The 14,193-nt window shown below is 60.0% G+C and overlaps 2 protein-coding genes across 2 annotated transcripts; one reads left to right on the top strand and one right to left on the bottom strand.

Annotated features, from left to right (window-relative positions):
• Positions 1–4,478: 4,478 nt before the first annotated feature.
• On the top strand, positions 4,479–9,111 carry LOC101874949 (gap junction gamma-1 protein-like). Its single transcript, XM_005154101.3, has 3 exons — positions 4,479–4,563; positions 6,845–8,040; positions 8,167–9,111. Exons 2-3 carry the CDS (start codon positions 6,870–6,872, stop codon positions 8,172–8,174), a joined length of 1,179 nt encoding a protein of 392 aa, XP_005154158.1. The 5' UTR covers positions 4,479–4,563; positions 6,845–6,869; the 3' UTR covers positions 8,175–9,111.
• Positions 9,112–9,987: 876 nt separating this feature from the next.
• Positions 9,988–11,735, bottom strand: INHA (inhibin subunit alpha). The gene is made up of 2 exons (XM_005153859.2): positions 11,369–11,735; positions 9,988–10,721 (listed from the first exon to the last, which is right to left on the bottom strand). The coding sequence occupies exons 1-2, from the start codon at positions 11,733–11,735 to the stop codon at positions 9,988–9,990; spliced, it is 1,101 nt and encodes a 366-aa protein (XP_005153916.1).
• Between the last annotated feature and the right edge of the window lie 2,458 nt (positions 11,736–14,193).

The raw sequence follows: 14,193 nt of genomic DNA, 5'->3' as shown, positions 1-14,193 counted from the left end.
CCTGGTTGTGTGTTCAGGAACCGAACAAAGTGTGGACTGCCAAACCAAAGCTTTAAGCAGTGTGCCTGTCCGTAGCTCTTCACTGGTTTTACTGCAGAAGGGATTACTCCTTTGCTTCTGCTCCCTGCCTTGTCTCTCCAGGCCTGCGCTCTCAGCTTAGCACTAGTCTCTTGGTCCCGTTAACAGCTCCCTGCTTTTCTGCATTCCTTTAGTTACTTCCCTGACAAGAAAGCTCACACAGTGCTGCCACAACCCCTCGCCTGCCTCTTCATGAAACACTTGCTTTGTTTTTCCTTAGGGTTTTTTTCCTGGTTGTTACCAGTTTAACCCCTTTGTGGTTGCTCTATGATCATGGACACTGCTGTGGGGCTCCTTGTAATACATGACCTCATATCTGGCTTCATTGCATCAGCTGGGTGTGTTCAAGGACTTCTCGAACAGACTCCAGGCAGCCCCAACTCATGGCTGTTCAAGAACAGGGGCTGTGCAGGAGAACTGGGGTTTGCAGAAAGCTGTGACATCTGTTGAACCAGGTGCAAATGTCTTTTGCTTGTCACAGTTTATGTATGCAGTCCTCCAGCTCTGCTCTTAAGGCATTCCAGATTTTCCTCCTTCTCATTTTCTGGCTGCACTTGGCTCCAGAGCTTTACTGCTGTTTCAGAGCAAGGCTGGTCTGAATGTCAGTCACTGTTTCCTTGCCTGCCTCTGCCTGGAGCAGGCTCCTGTTGAAGTGTGTGTAGCCGGAGGGATGCCCAGGCCTGGGGTGATCATAGGGCTATGGAGACAGGCCACAGGCTTAAGCCCAGCTATGGAAGTTGCCACCACTTTTTGACAGGCACATTGTAGCCTTGCCTTACTTTGCTGTTGAACTCATCAATGAAAATGATGCCTCAGTCATGGGTTTGGCTATTTCAGTGCTTCCTACTCTCTTCCCCTGACCTCTAAAGCAGTACTGCCTTGAGCATACACAGCTTGTGGGTTAGCTGTCTGCCCCCTTTCACTATATCTAACAAACAAAGCCTTGTTTCTAATCAAACTATGTGACTGGAGGGACTAGTCGTTTACTGTAGCAGAATATCCCTGTTGGCTCCATCTCCAGGGGACTCAAGAAGTAGCAGCAAAGGGCACATGTTTCCTGCAGCTCATGGACCTGCCTGGCCTGCCAATGCTCCTTACCCAGCTTACAGAGCAATGGCCCAGGGCCATGCAAGCCCCTTTCCTGTGGGCTGCCGTCCAGCTTGGCTGGCAGAGGAAGAACAGCCAGTGCAGACTGGGCTTAAGTGTCTCACTAGGTACTGGGGTGCTGGCAGGTCAGCACCCAGGCACTGGGAAGAAGATTCAGCTGACCAGGAGGGTGCCAGGTACCCCTCACTGTGCTGCATATCCAAGCAGGGGGGAAGAGGGAAGTAGGGTAAAGGGACTTTTTTTGGAAGCCATCTCAGCCTGTGGTATAGGGGATGGTCATTCCCCTTTGTGCTCCTACCATAGAACATGCCTCTGCCTGGTATCAGGAGGTTATTAAGCTAGTTATGGAGCTTTGTATCAGGACAAACAGTCCCTAATAGAGCTGTCTGCTCCCTGTCCCAGTACCAGATCAGTTGTTTAATCTAGAAAGACCATGTTTGCTACTGAGAAAGTATGCTGCCCAAAGCGCTGCCTGTCTGTGGCCCTGCTTGGGGAGGGTGGAGATGGCTTTCTTGCCCATTTTCCATGCCACTCCACAGCAAACATGCTTGGAGTGCCTGGCTCTGCCATCTGCTGCTGTCCCCGGAAGCAGAGGTAGTCATAGCCAGGCCCAGCCCATCCTGCCCAATCGATCAGAGCAGGAACTGAGGCTGCTATCAACAGCCAGACTGGGCCCCGCACCCTCCCTGTCACTCTGTGTCTGGCAGCCAAGGCAGGGTCCGGTGGTGGAGTCTCAAAGGGTGTCTCCATCTCAGCGCTGTGGCTGAGCAATGAGGAAAGGCTGCTTGTGGAAGCTCCTGCACTGTCAAGCCTGAGTTGTAGCACTTGCCCCAGAAGTGGATGTTCTCTTTATCCCTGCACTTACACTCCCTCTCGGCCACTGTCTCCTTGTTTAGTGGCTGTGCAGCCACCCTGTCATTCTCCACACGCTTGCTTCACTCTGGGCTTTGCCTCACAGACTCTGTGGCTTGGGGCTGATCCTGGTTTTTGTGGTTGGTGATGATCCTGTTTCCTCTGCAGTGCTGGTCTCTGAGCTGGACCCCACAAGGCTGCTGGTCTTGCACACTCTTCCTGCCAGGATGGGCCCAGACTCTGTCAGTGACAGGTGATGTGGGAAGAGATGAGGGTGGGCAATACCCTTCACTCACCACTTTTCTTTCCTGGATGCTATGGGTTTGCCCTCTGCCACAGGCTGGAAGATTAATGCCTCTGCAGGTGCTTGGGTATTCCAAGCTCAAGATGAGGACAGAGCCTGGGAACACTCAGGGCACCACAGGAAATGGGAGGACTCTGATGTGAATGGCTGGATGCTGGCAAGAACAGTAATGCCTGTCCACAGAGTGTCCAACACCAGCCTTTAGTCCTGACCTCCCCAGCCACACTCTGCTCCACAGCACAGGGGTAAAACTGCTGCTGTTGCAGCAGTGGTACTTGGCCCCAGCCCAAGAAGCAGCTTTGTTCTGGGTGCAACGGCCTCAGTTTGCAGTGCCTCAGTGGGTCACGCTCCACTGTTTAACATGAGGCCAATGCTACAGGGGCTTGTTCTTCATGTGCTGAGTCAAAGCTTCATGGAGGTCCCTAACCCCTAGCAACTGCTCAGCCAGGCTGGAGGTAAGACCTGGGATTCCTTAAAAACTAATGGTGACTGTGGGGAAAGAAAACCCGAAGCTGCTTTAATGCCAATAGGCACCAGCTGTGTGTGGCTTGCCCGCTTCTGCCCCCTGGGACATAGCCCTTCTGCTGGCAGCTCCCTGCTCTGCTCCCAGCTCTCCATGCCACGCTACAGGTGCCACCTGGCTGAGGCCCAGGTTTCCTCCCTGGCCCTGATCACTGCATCCTTCCAAAAGCTTGGGTTTCTGTGCTCAGCTTGCTGTCTCCCTGCATCCACCTCTGCCTGTTGCTCCCAGACTGGGATGGAGACTGTGTTCAAGGGTGTACTGTGCTGTACTGTGTGAGAGCACTGAGCCTGTGCCCCAGCTGTGCGAGCACTGCGACAGCACCATGGTGGTTCTTGCTGACCTGGGGAAGCAGCAGGGCTGCTGATACTCAGTGGGCCCAGAATAACCAGACCTCACAGTGGATGTGGCAGCTGCACTTCCCACCCCTCTCCTTGCCCCAGCCAGCCTGCCTCATCCCTCTTGCAGCCAGCCTCCAGTGCCTGCTGGTGTAAACCCTTCTGCAGGAGGGAGCACTTGTCTGTGGGAAGAAGCATCATTTCTCAAGCCTATGCAGAAACCAGCTTCCCCCTGACTATAAGGGTTGCACAAGGCAGCTCAGCGTCCCTTCCCTGTTTCCACACCATGGTACAAGGACAGGGTGCTCTGCCCAGCACGTCATGGCTGTGGTTGGCACTAGGGAAGCAGCCCTGACAAAACGCCCCAGAGCCAATTTTAGCAGTGCAGAAAGTGAGTGGCCGCGCTGCCTGGCAGAGGGAGGGACAGCTTACGGCTTCAGGGTGGTGACTCAAACCCAGCACTGACCTGGGAGAGAGGTGCTATTGCACAGGACAAGAAGTGGTAACTCTCTGAAGGGCACATCTGGAGGTGCCAGGTGCTCCCTGCTCACACTGCAGAGCCTTGGCCAAGGGCCACAAGATGCAGCACAGGCTTTGAAAGATTTGAAACACATTCCCACCACACAGGCACATTTTGTTCCATGTTTGTGCTCTGTCTAGGGCCACCTCTCCTATGGTGCCATCAGGTCTCTCCCTTCTTCCACCGTACCTCTTTCACTGGGAGAGGAAGAATTTGGTGTTATGAGAACAAGGGGTTAGTGGGCAGGAGCGCAGGATCTTGCCCTCCCCCGGTGCCAAGCTCACCGGTGCTCCTTCGGAAGGTGTTGCTCATGCCCGAACACCCCGCGGGCTGAGCCAGGGCCCCGTGCCTCCGTCCGCACTAACGGTTTAGAGCGTTTCGCTCCAGCGAGCTGGAAGCCTCAGCTCCGCAGTCTTCGGGACCGGCATCCCGGGAGCCAGGGAACTCCCCGGGGGAAAAGGTGTTGGGGGAACACCGGCCCGCCGGGCACGGACTGGACCGCCGGGTGGGATCCCGGCACCTCGGGGCGGGGGCATTCCGGCGGCTGCCAGGAACGCGCGGTTCGTTGCGGTTCAAGTCGCCGACAGACGCCGGGCGAGTTTCGGCCGGGGCCGGCTCCTCTGCGGCCCGAGCCACGGGCGGGGACGGGACTGGGGGCGGCACCGTCCCGCCTGGCGGCTCAGTCACCCGCGGGGCCGGGGCCGGTCGGTGCGGGGCGGTCGGTGCGCACGGGCGGGCGCGGGGCGGGGCGGCCCCGGGCCCCTTTGTTCGGCGGGAGGCGGCGGCGCGCCGCCTCTCCGCTTTGTCCGCCGCTGTCGGCGGGAGCCGCTTGTCCCGGCGCGCCGTGAGTGGGGCCAAGGAGCAGGGGGCTGCGGGAGGGCGCTTGTCGGTGGGGCAGGGGGAGGCAGGTGGGCGGCGGTGCCCCAGAGAGGGGGGGCTGGAGCCACGGGCATGGGCTGTGGCCGCCGGGGCTGGGGCCGCAAGCAGGGTGGGTCGGGAGGGCTGAGACCCCGGGCAGACTGGGGTCAGCCAGCAGGGCTGGAGGCCTTGGGTGGGCTGGACTCAGTGAGGCTGGGGACCCCGGGAAGGTTGGGCTGAGGTCAGGGGCCTCAGCGTGGACTGGCTGTGGTCAGTGGGAGTCCCTGGGCTCGCAGGGGCTGATGAACCCCGAGTGGGCTGCCCGGTGTTGTGGCACAGGGACCCTGATTTGGGTTGAGATTGGGGTCCCTGGGCAGGGCAGGCTGGGGTGGAGGGACTGGGGGCCTCAGGCAGGGTGACCTGGGGTGTATGTGAGGGCCCAGCCACGGCACATGGAGTTGGTCCTGACTCACAGCGTGGCCCAGAGGCGGTTCGTGTTTGGGCCCCCTTGGCAAGGAGCTGCGCTCTGGCTGCCTGCCCCAAGGAGCTCTTATTGTGCCCGACTGTGCCCACTGCAGCTCCTGACCCATGCTGCGATCTGTTTCTGTGTCACTCTTCCTTGGCTAAGATGCAGTGCCCACGTGTGTTTCACTTCCCCTGGACTTACCAGCTCCAGGAGTTGCCCTCTTGCCTGATCATCTTGCCTTATCCCGCTCTCAGCCCATCACCCTGAGGCCAGGGCAGTGTCGTGCTGCCAGGCAAGAGCTAAAGGCAGAAACAAAGCATGCCCCATTCAGCGGGGTGGTGGGGGAGAGGACCTCACACCGGGAGACCTTGCATTGTGCTTGACCACACAAGGATGGTGGCCCTGGTGGGCTGGGTTTGGGTCCCTGGTGCCAGCCCATGCCACCTCCTGCAGCTCAGCAGGTTCTGCTGAGTGCCAGGCTATCAGCGAAAGCATGTCACTTGCATGGGTGCTTTTGCTGGAAAGGCTTTTCCGTTTGAGCAAGGTTGCTTGGGAGGCAGCTGACCTAAGCCAGAAAGATCTTCTTATTCTGGACAATAGTGGCGTGAGTGCAGCAGGAACCGTCGTCCGCAGGGACGTGCCCTGGTCAGAGGCAATGGTCAGGGCAGGCCAGAGGGCAGGCAAAGCACGGGTGAGCTGGTGGCTCTGTGGGGACATGTCCCCTCTGCTCACCCTGGGCAGCCCAGCCATGTGCTGCCCTGCACAAGCTTGTGTGCAGGCTGCCAAAACCTGGCGTGACAGTGGGGTGTCTCCTCTTGCATCTTCTTTCTCCGGGAACTGTGATGCTGTCCTCGTAATTTCCTCCCCAACCTCTGATGTCAGCTCCTTTGCTAGGACTTTTTACAGTTCCTTGGTTGTTCCACACTGCCCTTGTCATTGCTCTCCTGTTTGCTGCTCTGCGCCACCAGCCCTTGCCATCAGGCTGCAGTGTGCTCCACCACGGGCTTTGGGGGTTTGTAAGGATTTGGGCTGGGGGTATGGCATGAGGGAGGGCACAGCACTGAGGTTTGGTGGGGCAGAGTGATGGCAGTCCTTGAGGGAGAGCTCCGCAGGTTGAAGACCTGGCATGTGGTATGGGATGCTGCTCAGAGGGGCTGCCACTTGCTGCTTTCCTCCAGGGACCATGAGGACCCCCAAGGGAGCATGTGGGTGCTGGCACGGGGTGCGGTACTGGCTGGGGACCTGCCCAGAACCAGGTGGCAAATGGGTGCTGCAGCCCAGGCATGGAGGAGGTGGTTCTATCCCCTGCCTGTCCCCTCGCAATGCCCAGCTGGCGCTGCCCCATGCTGCCTGTTTACCCTGGCTGTGACTGCGCTGACTCTTCCCACAGGTGTGCCCTGCAGGGACAGAGGGTGTCCCAGCCTTTCATCTGCTCCCCAGATCTGCACCCATCCGGCTGGAGGCAGGGCAGGAGCAGGATGTAGATGGGAGCACAGGGAGGCAGTGCTGAGCTGGGGATATGATTCTGGGGAGACAGAGCCTTGAGTGATACAGTATAGCGTGAGGTGTCCCTGCCCATATCAGGGGGTTGGGACTAGATGATCTTAAAGTCCCTTCCAACCCAAACCATTCTGTGATTATATGGCTGCTTATGCAAGACTGTGTTTGTGGATGTGTGGGTGAGGAAAGGGACACCAGTGATGGGAGAGGGACAGAACTGGGGTGGTGGCTGGTGTTTTGGGGGAACCTGGTGCAATGCACACATATTTGCTCAGTGCCTGTTTGCCTGACTTACCTGCAGGGTTTGAGACAACTGCCTGTCCAGGATGAGCTGGAGTTTCCTGACGCGGCTCTTGGAGGAGATCAACAACCACTCAACCTTTGTGGGCAAGATCTGGCTGACTGTCCTCATTGTCTTCCGCATTGTGCTGACGGCCGTGGGGGGCGAGTCCATCTACTATGATGAGCAGAGCAAGTTTGTCTGCAACACGCAGCAGCCGGGCTGTGAGAATGTCTGCTACGATGCCTTCGCCCCGCTCTCCCACGTCCGCTTCTGGATCTTCCAGATCATCATGGTGGCCACGCCATCGGTGCTCTACCTGGGCTTTGCTATGCACCGCATCGCCCGCATGCCTGAGTCCTCACGGCGCCGGGCACCGGCAGCCCGGCAGGCACGTATGCCGGTGGTGCGCCGGGGAGCTGGGCGGGACTACGAGGAGGCAGAGGATGATAATGAAGAAGACCCTATGATCTTTGAGGAGATTGAGGTGGAGAAGGAGAAGAGCCCAGAAGGTGGAGAGAAGCACGATGGCCGGCGCCGCATCAAGCAGGATGGGCTGATGCGTGCTTATGTCCTGCACTTGCTGTGCCGCTCGCTGCTGGAGATGGCTTTCCTCTTTGGGCAGTATCTGCTGTATCGCTTCGAGGTGAGCCCCTCCTACATCTGCAGCCGCAGCCCCTGCCCTCACACCGTTGACTGCTTTGTCTCCCGCCCCACGGAGAAGACCATCTTCCTCCTCATCATGTACGCCGTCAGTGGGCTCTGCCTCTTCCTCAACCTCTGTGAGCTCGTGCATCTGGGCGTGGGGCGCATCCGTGATGCCCTGAGCCAACCTAATGGCCCCCCACTCCCAGCTGGCGACAGCCCCGCTCCACAGTACTCCAAGAAAGCCCCTGGCGCGCCCCCCACCTATCACTCACTGAAGAAGGAGCCGCCGCGAGCACCACTGCCTGACGGCAAGCTGGACTACCGGGAGAGCCTGGGGGCCGGGCGCTTCGCCCTGGCTGGGGCTCCCCCGGCGCATGAGCTGGACCGGCTGCGTGAGCACCTGCGCCTGGCACAGGAGCACCTGGAGGTCGCCTTCCACCTCCAGCGGCCACCACGGCCCCCCAGCCCTGCCCGCAGCAGCAGCCCCGAGGCCAATGGCATCGCTGCCGAGCAGAACCGCCTCAACCTCGCCCATGAGAAGGGGACTGGCGCCTGTGACAGGACCACAGGTGAGCCAGGGACAGGGACCCATGCAGCCAACTGGGGTGAGGGGCATAGGGTCTGCCCCAGGGTCCTTGGGGAGGGGATGCCATTTCCCTCAGGGTGGGTGCTAACTTGCCTCTTGCTCCCCACAGGGCTGTGAGTGCCACCAGGGATGGCAGCGGTATCTGCTGGAGCGGCTGCTGCTGCCAGCACAGGACAGACAGCCTGCCAGGACCGCAGGGTGGAGGATGCTGTGTGCTTGCCCGGCAGGGCTGGCCGGGTAGCCCTGTACCGGTGGGCAGTGGAAGGGATGGGGGCCTTGGGGGACATTCCTACTCAGTTTTCAAAAAGGGAATATCTTATTTTTGTACATTTTTATAAGCTTGTCAGCGTGTGTGCCCTGGCATTTTTATACTCTGCCCATTATCTCTCTCTGGGCCTGTGCCCCCCTCCCTGTCTCCTGTTTCACCCCCTTTTCCTCCTCCCACCCCCATTTCCTGCAGCATGCTCCCCTCACACCCTGTGCCCTCCATTGCCTGCTGCTGGCTGGGGCTGTGGCTGTCAGGCCATGCTGGCAGTGTGGGGACTTAGAGGACTGAGCCTGTGGGTCTGGCCGGCTGGGCCGAGTCATGGGACAGGACAGTGGGCTAGCATTCTTCTTGAAGCATAGGAGACAGAAGGGTCCTGGTGGCACCGCTGCCAGAAAGCGCTGGTGCAGCCAGGGGAGCCGTGCTGCACAGCATCCTGCACAGGGCTGTGAGCTGCGGGGCTGGCCAGCTCAGAAATGTGTGTGCAGAGGGCAGGGGCTGTCCTTCCTGCTGCCTCTGCCTCTCTCCCCACTTAGCCATTGGCTGCTCTTGGACCAAAGCCCCAGGACCCCCTGTGTGGGGCCGGACCCTGGTCCCATCATGAGTGGATGCCATGTCCGGAGCCAGGCTCGGCTGGGAGCCAGTGGGGCATTTCTCATCTTCTCAGCCTGGGTCACACAAGGATTTTTGTAGCATTGTTTTTTTACGAAGCAATGATTGTCACTCTTGTTTTTTCTTCTTTTCTTTTTATATCTATATTAGTAAAGGCTGGAGACGTTTTGTACTGAACTGCTGCATCCGGTCCTTCGGGAGGAAGGGGTGGGAAGGGAATCCTGCACAGCTGGGCTGGGACCTCCCCGCTCACCCGGGGTGACTCAGTTGTTCCTGCCGTGCAGGCAGAGGCAGCCGCAGCTGGGACAGCCTCCATCAGCCTGGCGGAGTGGGATTGCTCTGGCCGGGTTCCTGTGTCATCCTGTCCCCAGAAAGAGGCCTGGTGATGGGATTCCCCATTCCTTCCCATCCTGCTGCAACCAGGAGCAGAAGGGATGTTGCCCTGCCCTGGGACTAGATCAAGCGCAGCCATGGCATCCCATGCCAATTTTGACTAGCACATTCTAGTTCCCTCTTGGGGCCTTCTGGAAGGAGCTGGACACCTCTTGCAACACTTGCCCATCCCTCCCTCCTCCAGCCAAAAGCCCTCCGGGAGCTCACATGCCACTGTACATGCATTGCCTCTGTGTTTGCCTGTGATGGAAGCTGGCATTTCCAGGCTGTTTTGATAAAGGGAACAGGTTTATTTAATTCGTTCTGCTAAGCTTTCCAACAGGCTCTGCTGCCAGGAAGAGGGCTTGCTTGTGGTGCTGCATGTGCCACCAGCCCTGCTACAAGTTAAAGGCTGTGGCATGGGCTCACCCAGACACATCCCAAACTGTGCTGCAGTAACCTGGCCCTGCCTGGAAGCGCGGGGAGGCACTCTGCAGGAGGAGTGGGACCACAGCCTGGAGAGTGGGGGGGCAGCCCAAAACTGCTGTGGCTTGTGCAGAGGAGGGCGGCACAGCCCAAGCCCCACTGTCCCTCTGGTCCCCATGACATAAGGCAGAGGTCCCCTGGGCACTTGACTTCTCCCAGGCAGTATCTCAGTCTGGGGCTGGGATGCAGGATGCCCTAAACACAAGTGCAGTCCTGGGCCAGGATGTTGGGCACTGTCTCGTACTTGAAGGAGTATCCGCCGTCGGAGGTGGTGCGGACACGCAGGGAGCGCATGGTGCCTGGCAGGGCGGCGCAGCAGAGCTGCACACCCAGGCGGTGGCTCAGCCCATGGCCTGCAGCGCAGCTCCCATGGCAGTAGTGGAAAACAAAGCTGCTAGGGTGCACGATCCAATTATCCCAGCCCAGCTCCTCAAAGGAGATGTTGAGGGAAGCCCGGCGGCAGTTGGTATGGGCGGCCAGGTCCTCGGATGGGCGCTGCAGCAGGCTCAGGGCAGCTGGGGACCAGGGCACGGCAGAGCGACGAGCCCTCTCAGTGCCCTTGGCATGGGTGGTGGCCACCAAGAAGGGCATCTTGTCCTCCTCGGCCAGGCAGGGGCAGCCAGGGCAGCGCACCAGGAGCACAAAGAGTGGCTGTGAGAGCTGGGGCAGCAGCGCTGGGTCGAAGTGGAACACAGTCCAGTGCTCGGGTGTCTGCACCACCATGGCCACCAGTGGCACACGGCCATGCGGTGACAGGGTCAGCACATCAGGGGCTGAGTGGTTGGGAGCCGCTGAGGGGCCAGTGTAAAACCAAAGCTGAGCAGAGGTCATTGCGCGGCTCAGGGTGTGTGCTGAGGGCTGGAAGAGATAGGTGAAAATGCCTTCTTCCTCCAGTAGCTTGTCTGGCTGTGAGGGCTCACAGGGCACATCTAGGTGGGGGGAAATGGAGGGAGAGAAAAGAAAGATGCTCAGGGTGTGCAACCAAACCTGGGGAGGGTCCCTGATGTTGGGGAGGTGGGATGTTGCAGAGGGTCACTGGGGTGCTGGCAAGGCATCCAGCTGCTGGCATGGGCTGTGGCAGGGTGCAGGGCAGCTGATGCCTAGGGCTATGCAGCAGCCACTGCACCTCGCAGCTGAGCCCTGCTGTGACCTAGGCTGGTCTATCGCTGCTGCCCCCATCCCCCATCATTCTGCCCTGTCCCTTAGTATTCAATCCCATTTCCCAGCATCCTGCCCCATTTCCTAGCATCCCACCCTGCCTGCTCCTCACCCCTCCCCATGTCTCCACAGGCTGCCTGGACCAGCCATCCCCCAGCTTTTCAGCACCCTCTCAAGCCGCCTGCCCCTCTCTCTGCCTGTGTCCTGGGCTGCTCTGCCTGTCCCACCTGCCATAATCATGCCACCTCCTGGCTCTTTACCAAACCTCACCAATGCCCGTGCCCCAGCTTTGCATGCCCTCTTTCTCTTCTCCCACAGACCACCACAGCACCCCTTCCATCCTGCTGCACCTGTGTTGCCCCAAGCCCCCACCCTGCTTCACCCCTCTGCCCTCTCCATCCCACCCAGATATTCTCACCTGTGGAAGGGAAAAGGATAACTTGGGAGGTGTCCTTCAGCTCCTCCGGCTCAGCTTCAGTGTTTTCAAGGATATCTCTCCGGTGCACTCTCCTTGCTTCCTTCTGGGGCTCCTCCAGGAGAACCGGGGGCCTCAGATGCTCCAGCACCCGAGCCCTCACCTTGGCCAGGATGAGCTGCCTGTCGGCACCAGCCCCAGTGCAGCTGGCCAGGGCGGCAGCGGGCAGCATGGCAGGCAGCAGGTGCAGGAGGAGCAGCATGACCGTGGGGTACACAGCAGGCCGGTGGCTCGGGGGGCTCTGCTGTGAGCTCCTGCCTGCCTCCCCAGCCTGTCTGCCCGCTGTGCTCCCCCCAGGGCAGGGTGGCATTGAGACCTATCTGACACTGACGCAAATGTCTGCTCCCAGTATTATCTCTGGGCAGTGAAAGTGCTGAGACGTCTGGAATGCGAGGACTGCAAGGACAGTGTGGTCTGGGGGAGGATAGTGCCTGGGATGGGGGTGGATGCTGCTGGGGCTTGGTGGGTGTGTGGGGCTGGGTAGTCCAGGCTGTGGGCTGGGTGCTGCAGGGAAGGATTTCCTGCACTGCTACGGGTGGAGGGGGCACCCTGGGCAAGCATTGCTGGTGCTGGGTGCTGCCCATGGTGGAGGAGCTGCAGATTTGGAGCTTCTCAGGCAAGAGTGGGAGGTAGCAGTGGTTGTACCCAGCAAGGATATCTGGTCGAGGGCTTGGTGGGGTACAGAGCCCTGCAAAGCTCTGGTCAGGGAGGGCATGTTAGGGGTGGGAGGCTGGGCAACCACTGCCAGGGATGGCTGGGACACCCCAGGCTCACAGGGCAGTGGGGATGTGAGGATAGGGCCTTAAGGAGGGTGTGAGGGAGGGGCTGTAGCATCTAGAGGGCAGCCTGAAGGCTGGCAAGGTCCTGGAGACATGAAGCAGGAGGGATGACAGGAGGTCCCCACACTGCCTGGGGAAGGACGCAACAGGTTCATGGGGAGGAGGAGGAGATGAGGCAGAGCCAGGCCTGCTGGAGACCCCACAGCAGTGCCAAGAGAAGGATGCTGGAGTGCTGTTTGGGCTGGCCAGCCATGGGCTGGTTCCTGGGGTGGCAGCTGCAGGAGGCGCACAGGCTGTAAGAGGACCCACAGCATGTCCTGCCCTTCTTCCCACCGCTGCCTGTGGTGCATCCCACATCCAGCATCCCTGCCTGCCCTGTGAGGTGGTGGGCATCCTCTGCACCCCCTCCACTTCTCCTGCAGCCCCGCATCCTGCATGGCACAGCTTGTAAGGCACATTCCTCTCCTGCAGCCTGGCATCTCATGCAGCATCCGGTGTGGTATGTCCCACCCACCCCACACAGCATGTCCTGCATGGCATCTTCCATCCCACTACAGCCTGGTGTCCCATGCCATTCACTCCACACCATGCCACGCACCCCACACAGCACATTGCCTCCTGCCTCAGACTGACCCAGCACCAAGGCACAGCTGTGTTTATGGCACCCCTGATCTCTGGAGGCTGGGTGCTCCTGCTGGGCTGCTATACATAGGTAGGCCAGCCCTGCCCCAGCGAGGCTCTGAATGGAGCAGGCTCAGTCTTATCAACCCAGCATGTCATCAGAGAGTATTTTTGGGGACAGCAGCTGCAGGCATTTGTAACGTTTGGTCCCTGTGTGCTGACACCCAGGAGCAGAGCTGGGGGAAGCAGGAGGAGCTCGGTGCCGGCACTGGGAGACACTGGGAGAGGCAGCAAAGTGAGGTGCGTGTGTGTGGGGAGAACTGGGCTGTGGGGCTGTGTGGAGCAGCGTGATCAGGGAAGAGACCAAGCAAAGTGGGGTGGCTGAGCCATCAGGGCTGTGAGTGTCTGCATGAGCTGCCACGGGGTCAGGGATGGTGTGCCAGGGGATGGCCCTGGTTCTTGCCCCTCCTTGGGATTCAGTCCTGTGCCACCGTCCCCTCTGGCTCATTTAGGGAGTATTTTAGCTTCTCTATCCCCTGCCTGAGGGAGGTAGAGAGGCCCGTGCCCCAGCCAGGGCCGTGCTGCAGGCAGAGGCCAGGGTGCACTTGCCCAAGGGAGGCACGGAACACCCTGCCTGCCCCTGCCCCTATCCTTGACACACCCGCAGTGCTGGGGTGGCACTCCCCAGCCTTCCCTCTCACTCTGGGGCTGATGGTCTCCAGCCGTGCCTTTCCATACCCAAGGGCAGGATCCTACAGGATCTGGATGGGGACGTGCTCCAGGAGGAGCCTCACTTTGCCCGCCGGGCAGGGCCCTGTGGGGTGACCCCTCCGAGCCCGGGTCCGGCCGGGTGCCGCCCGCCCGCCCGCGGCAGCCCTGTATCAGCACCTGGCTGCAGAGCCAGCCCAGATGCTGCAGGAATGCGGCTCTGCCACCACCCGATACTGCAGGAATGCCCGCGGGTGGGGAAGGGGCGGGTGCAGCCGTCCTGCCTCCGCCGTTTCCCCTCCCCAGCACCCGCAAGCAGCTGCTTGTGTCCGGAGCTGGGGTCCCTTCTGCCACACGGGGCAAGCTGTGTGTGCCTTTTGCCACCTCTTACACTGGACTGGGCTGGGGGATGGGCGATTTGGGCTGAGACAATAGGATATCCGGTGGGGCTGGGGTGCTCAGAGAGAGTGTCGTGCTCCTGCAGCATGGGGTCTGTGCTGGGAGCTTTACTCCAGGCACGGGTCCTTCCTGCTGGTGCTCTACAGTGCTCCCGATAATGGAGCCTGAAACCCTCACCATGGTCGGTCTGTGCATCCCCCCAGGCTAATGATCCACACTGCTGCTCCAGCCAGCTGCCTGCAGTGACACTGGGAGGTGGTA

Source organism: Melopsittacus undulatus, chromosome 4, assembly GCF_012275295.1.
Source record: "Melopsittacus undulatus isolate bMelUnd1 chromosome 4, bMelUnd1.mat.Z, whole genome shotgun sequence".
NCBI lineage: Eukaryota > Metazoa > Chordata > Aves > Psittaciformes > Psittaculidae > Melopsittacus > Melopsittacus undulatus.
This window is presented reverse-complemented; position numbering and strand designations above follow the sequence as displayed.

Bases quoted from the DNA above. Each gene is read 5' to 3' on its own strand.
- LOC101874949 (XM_005154101.3), top strand. From the start codon at position 6,870: ATGAGCTGGAGTTTCCTGACGCGGCTCTTGGAGGAGATCAACAACCAC.
- INHA (XM_005153859.2), bottom strand. From the start codon at position 11,735: ATGCCACCCTGCCCTGGGGGGAGCACAGCGGGCAGACAGGCTGGGGAG. The intron at 10,722-11,368 runs GTGAGAATATCT...CCCCCCACCTAG, and splicing joins TATCCTTTTCCCTTCCACAG to ATGTGCCCTGTGAGCCCTCA.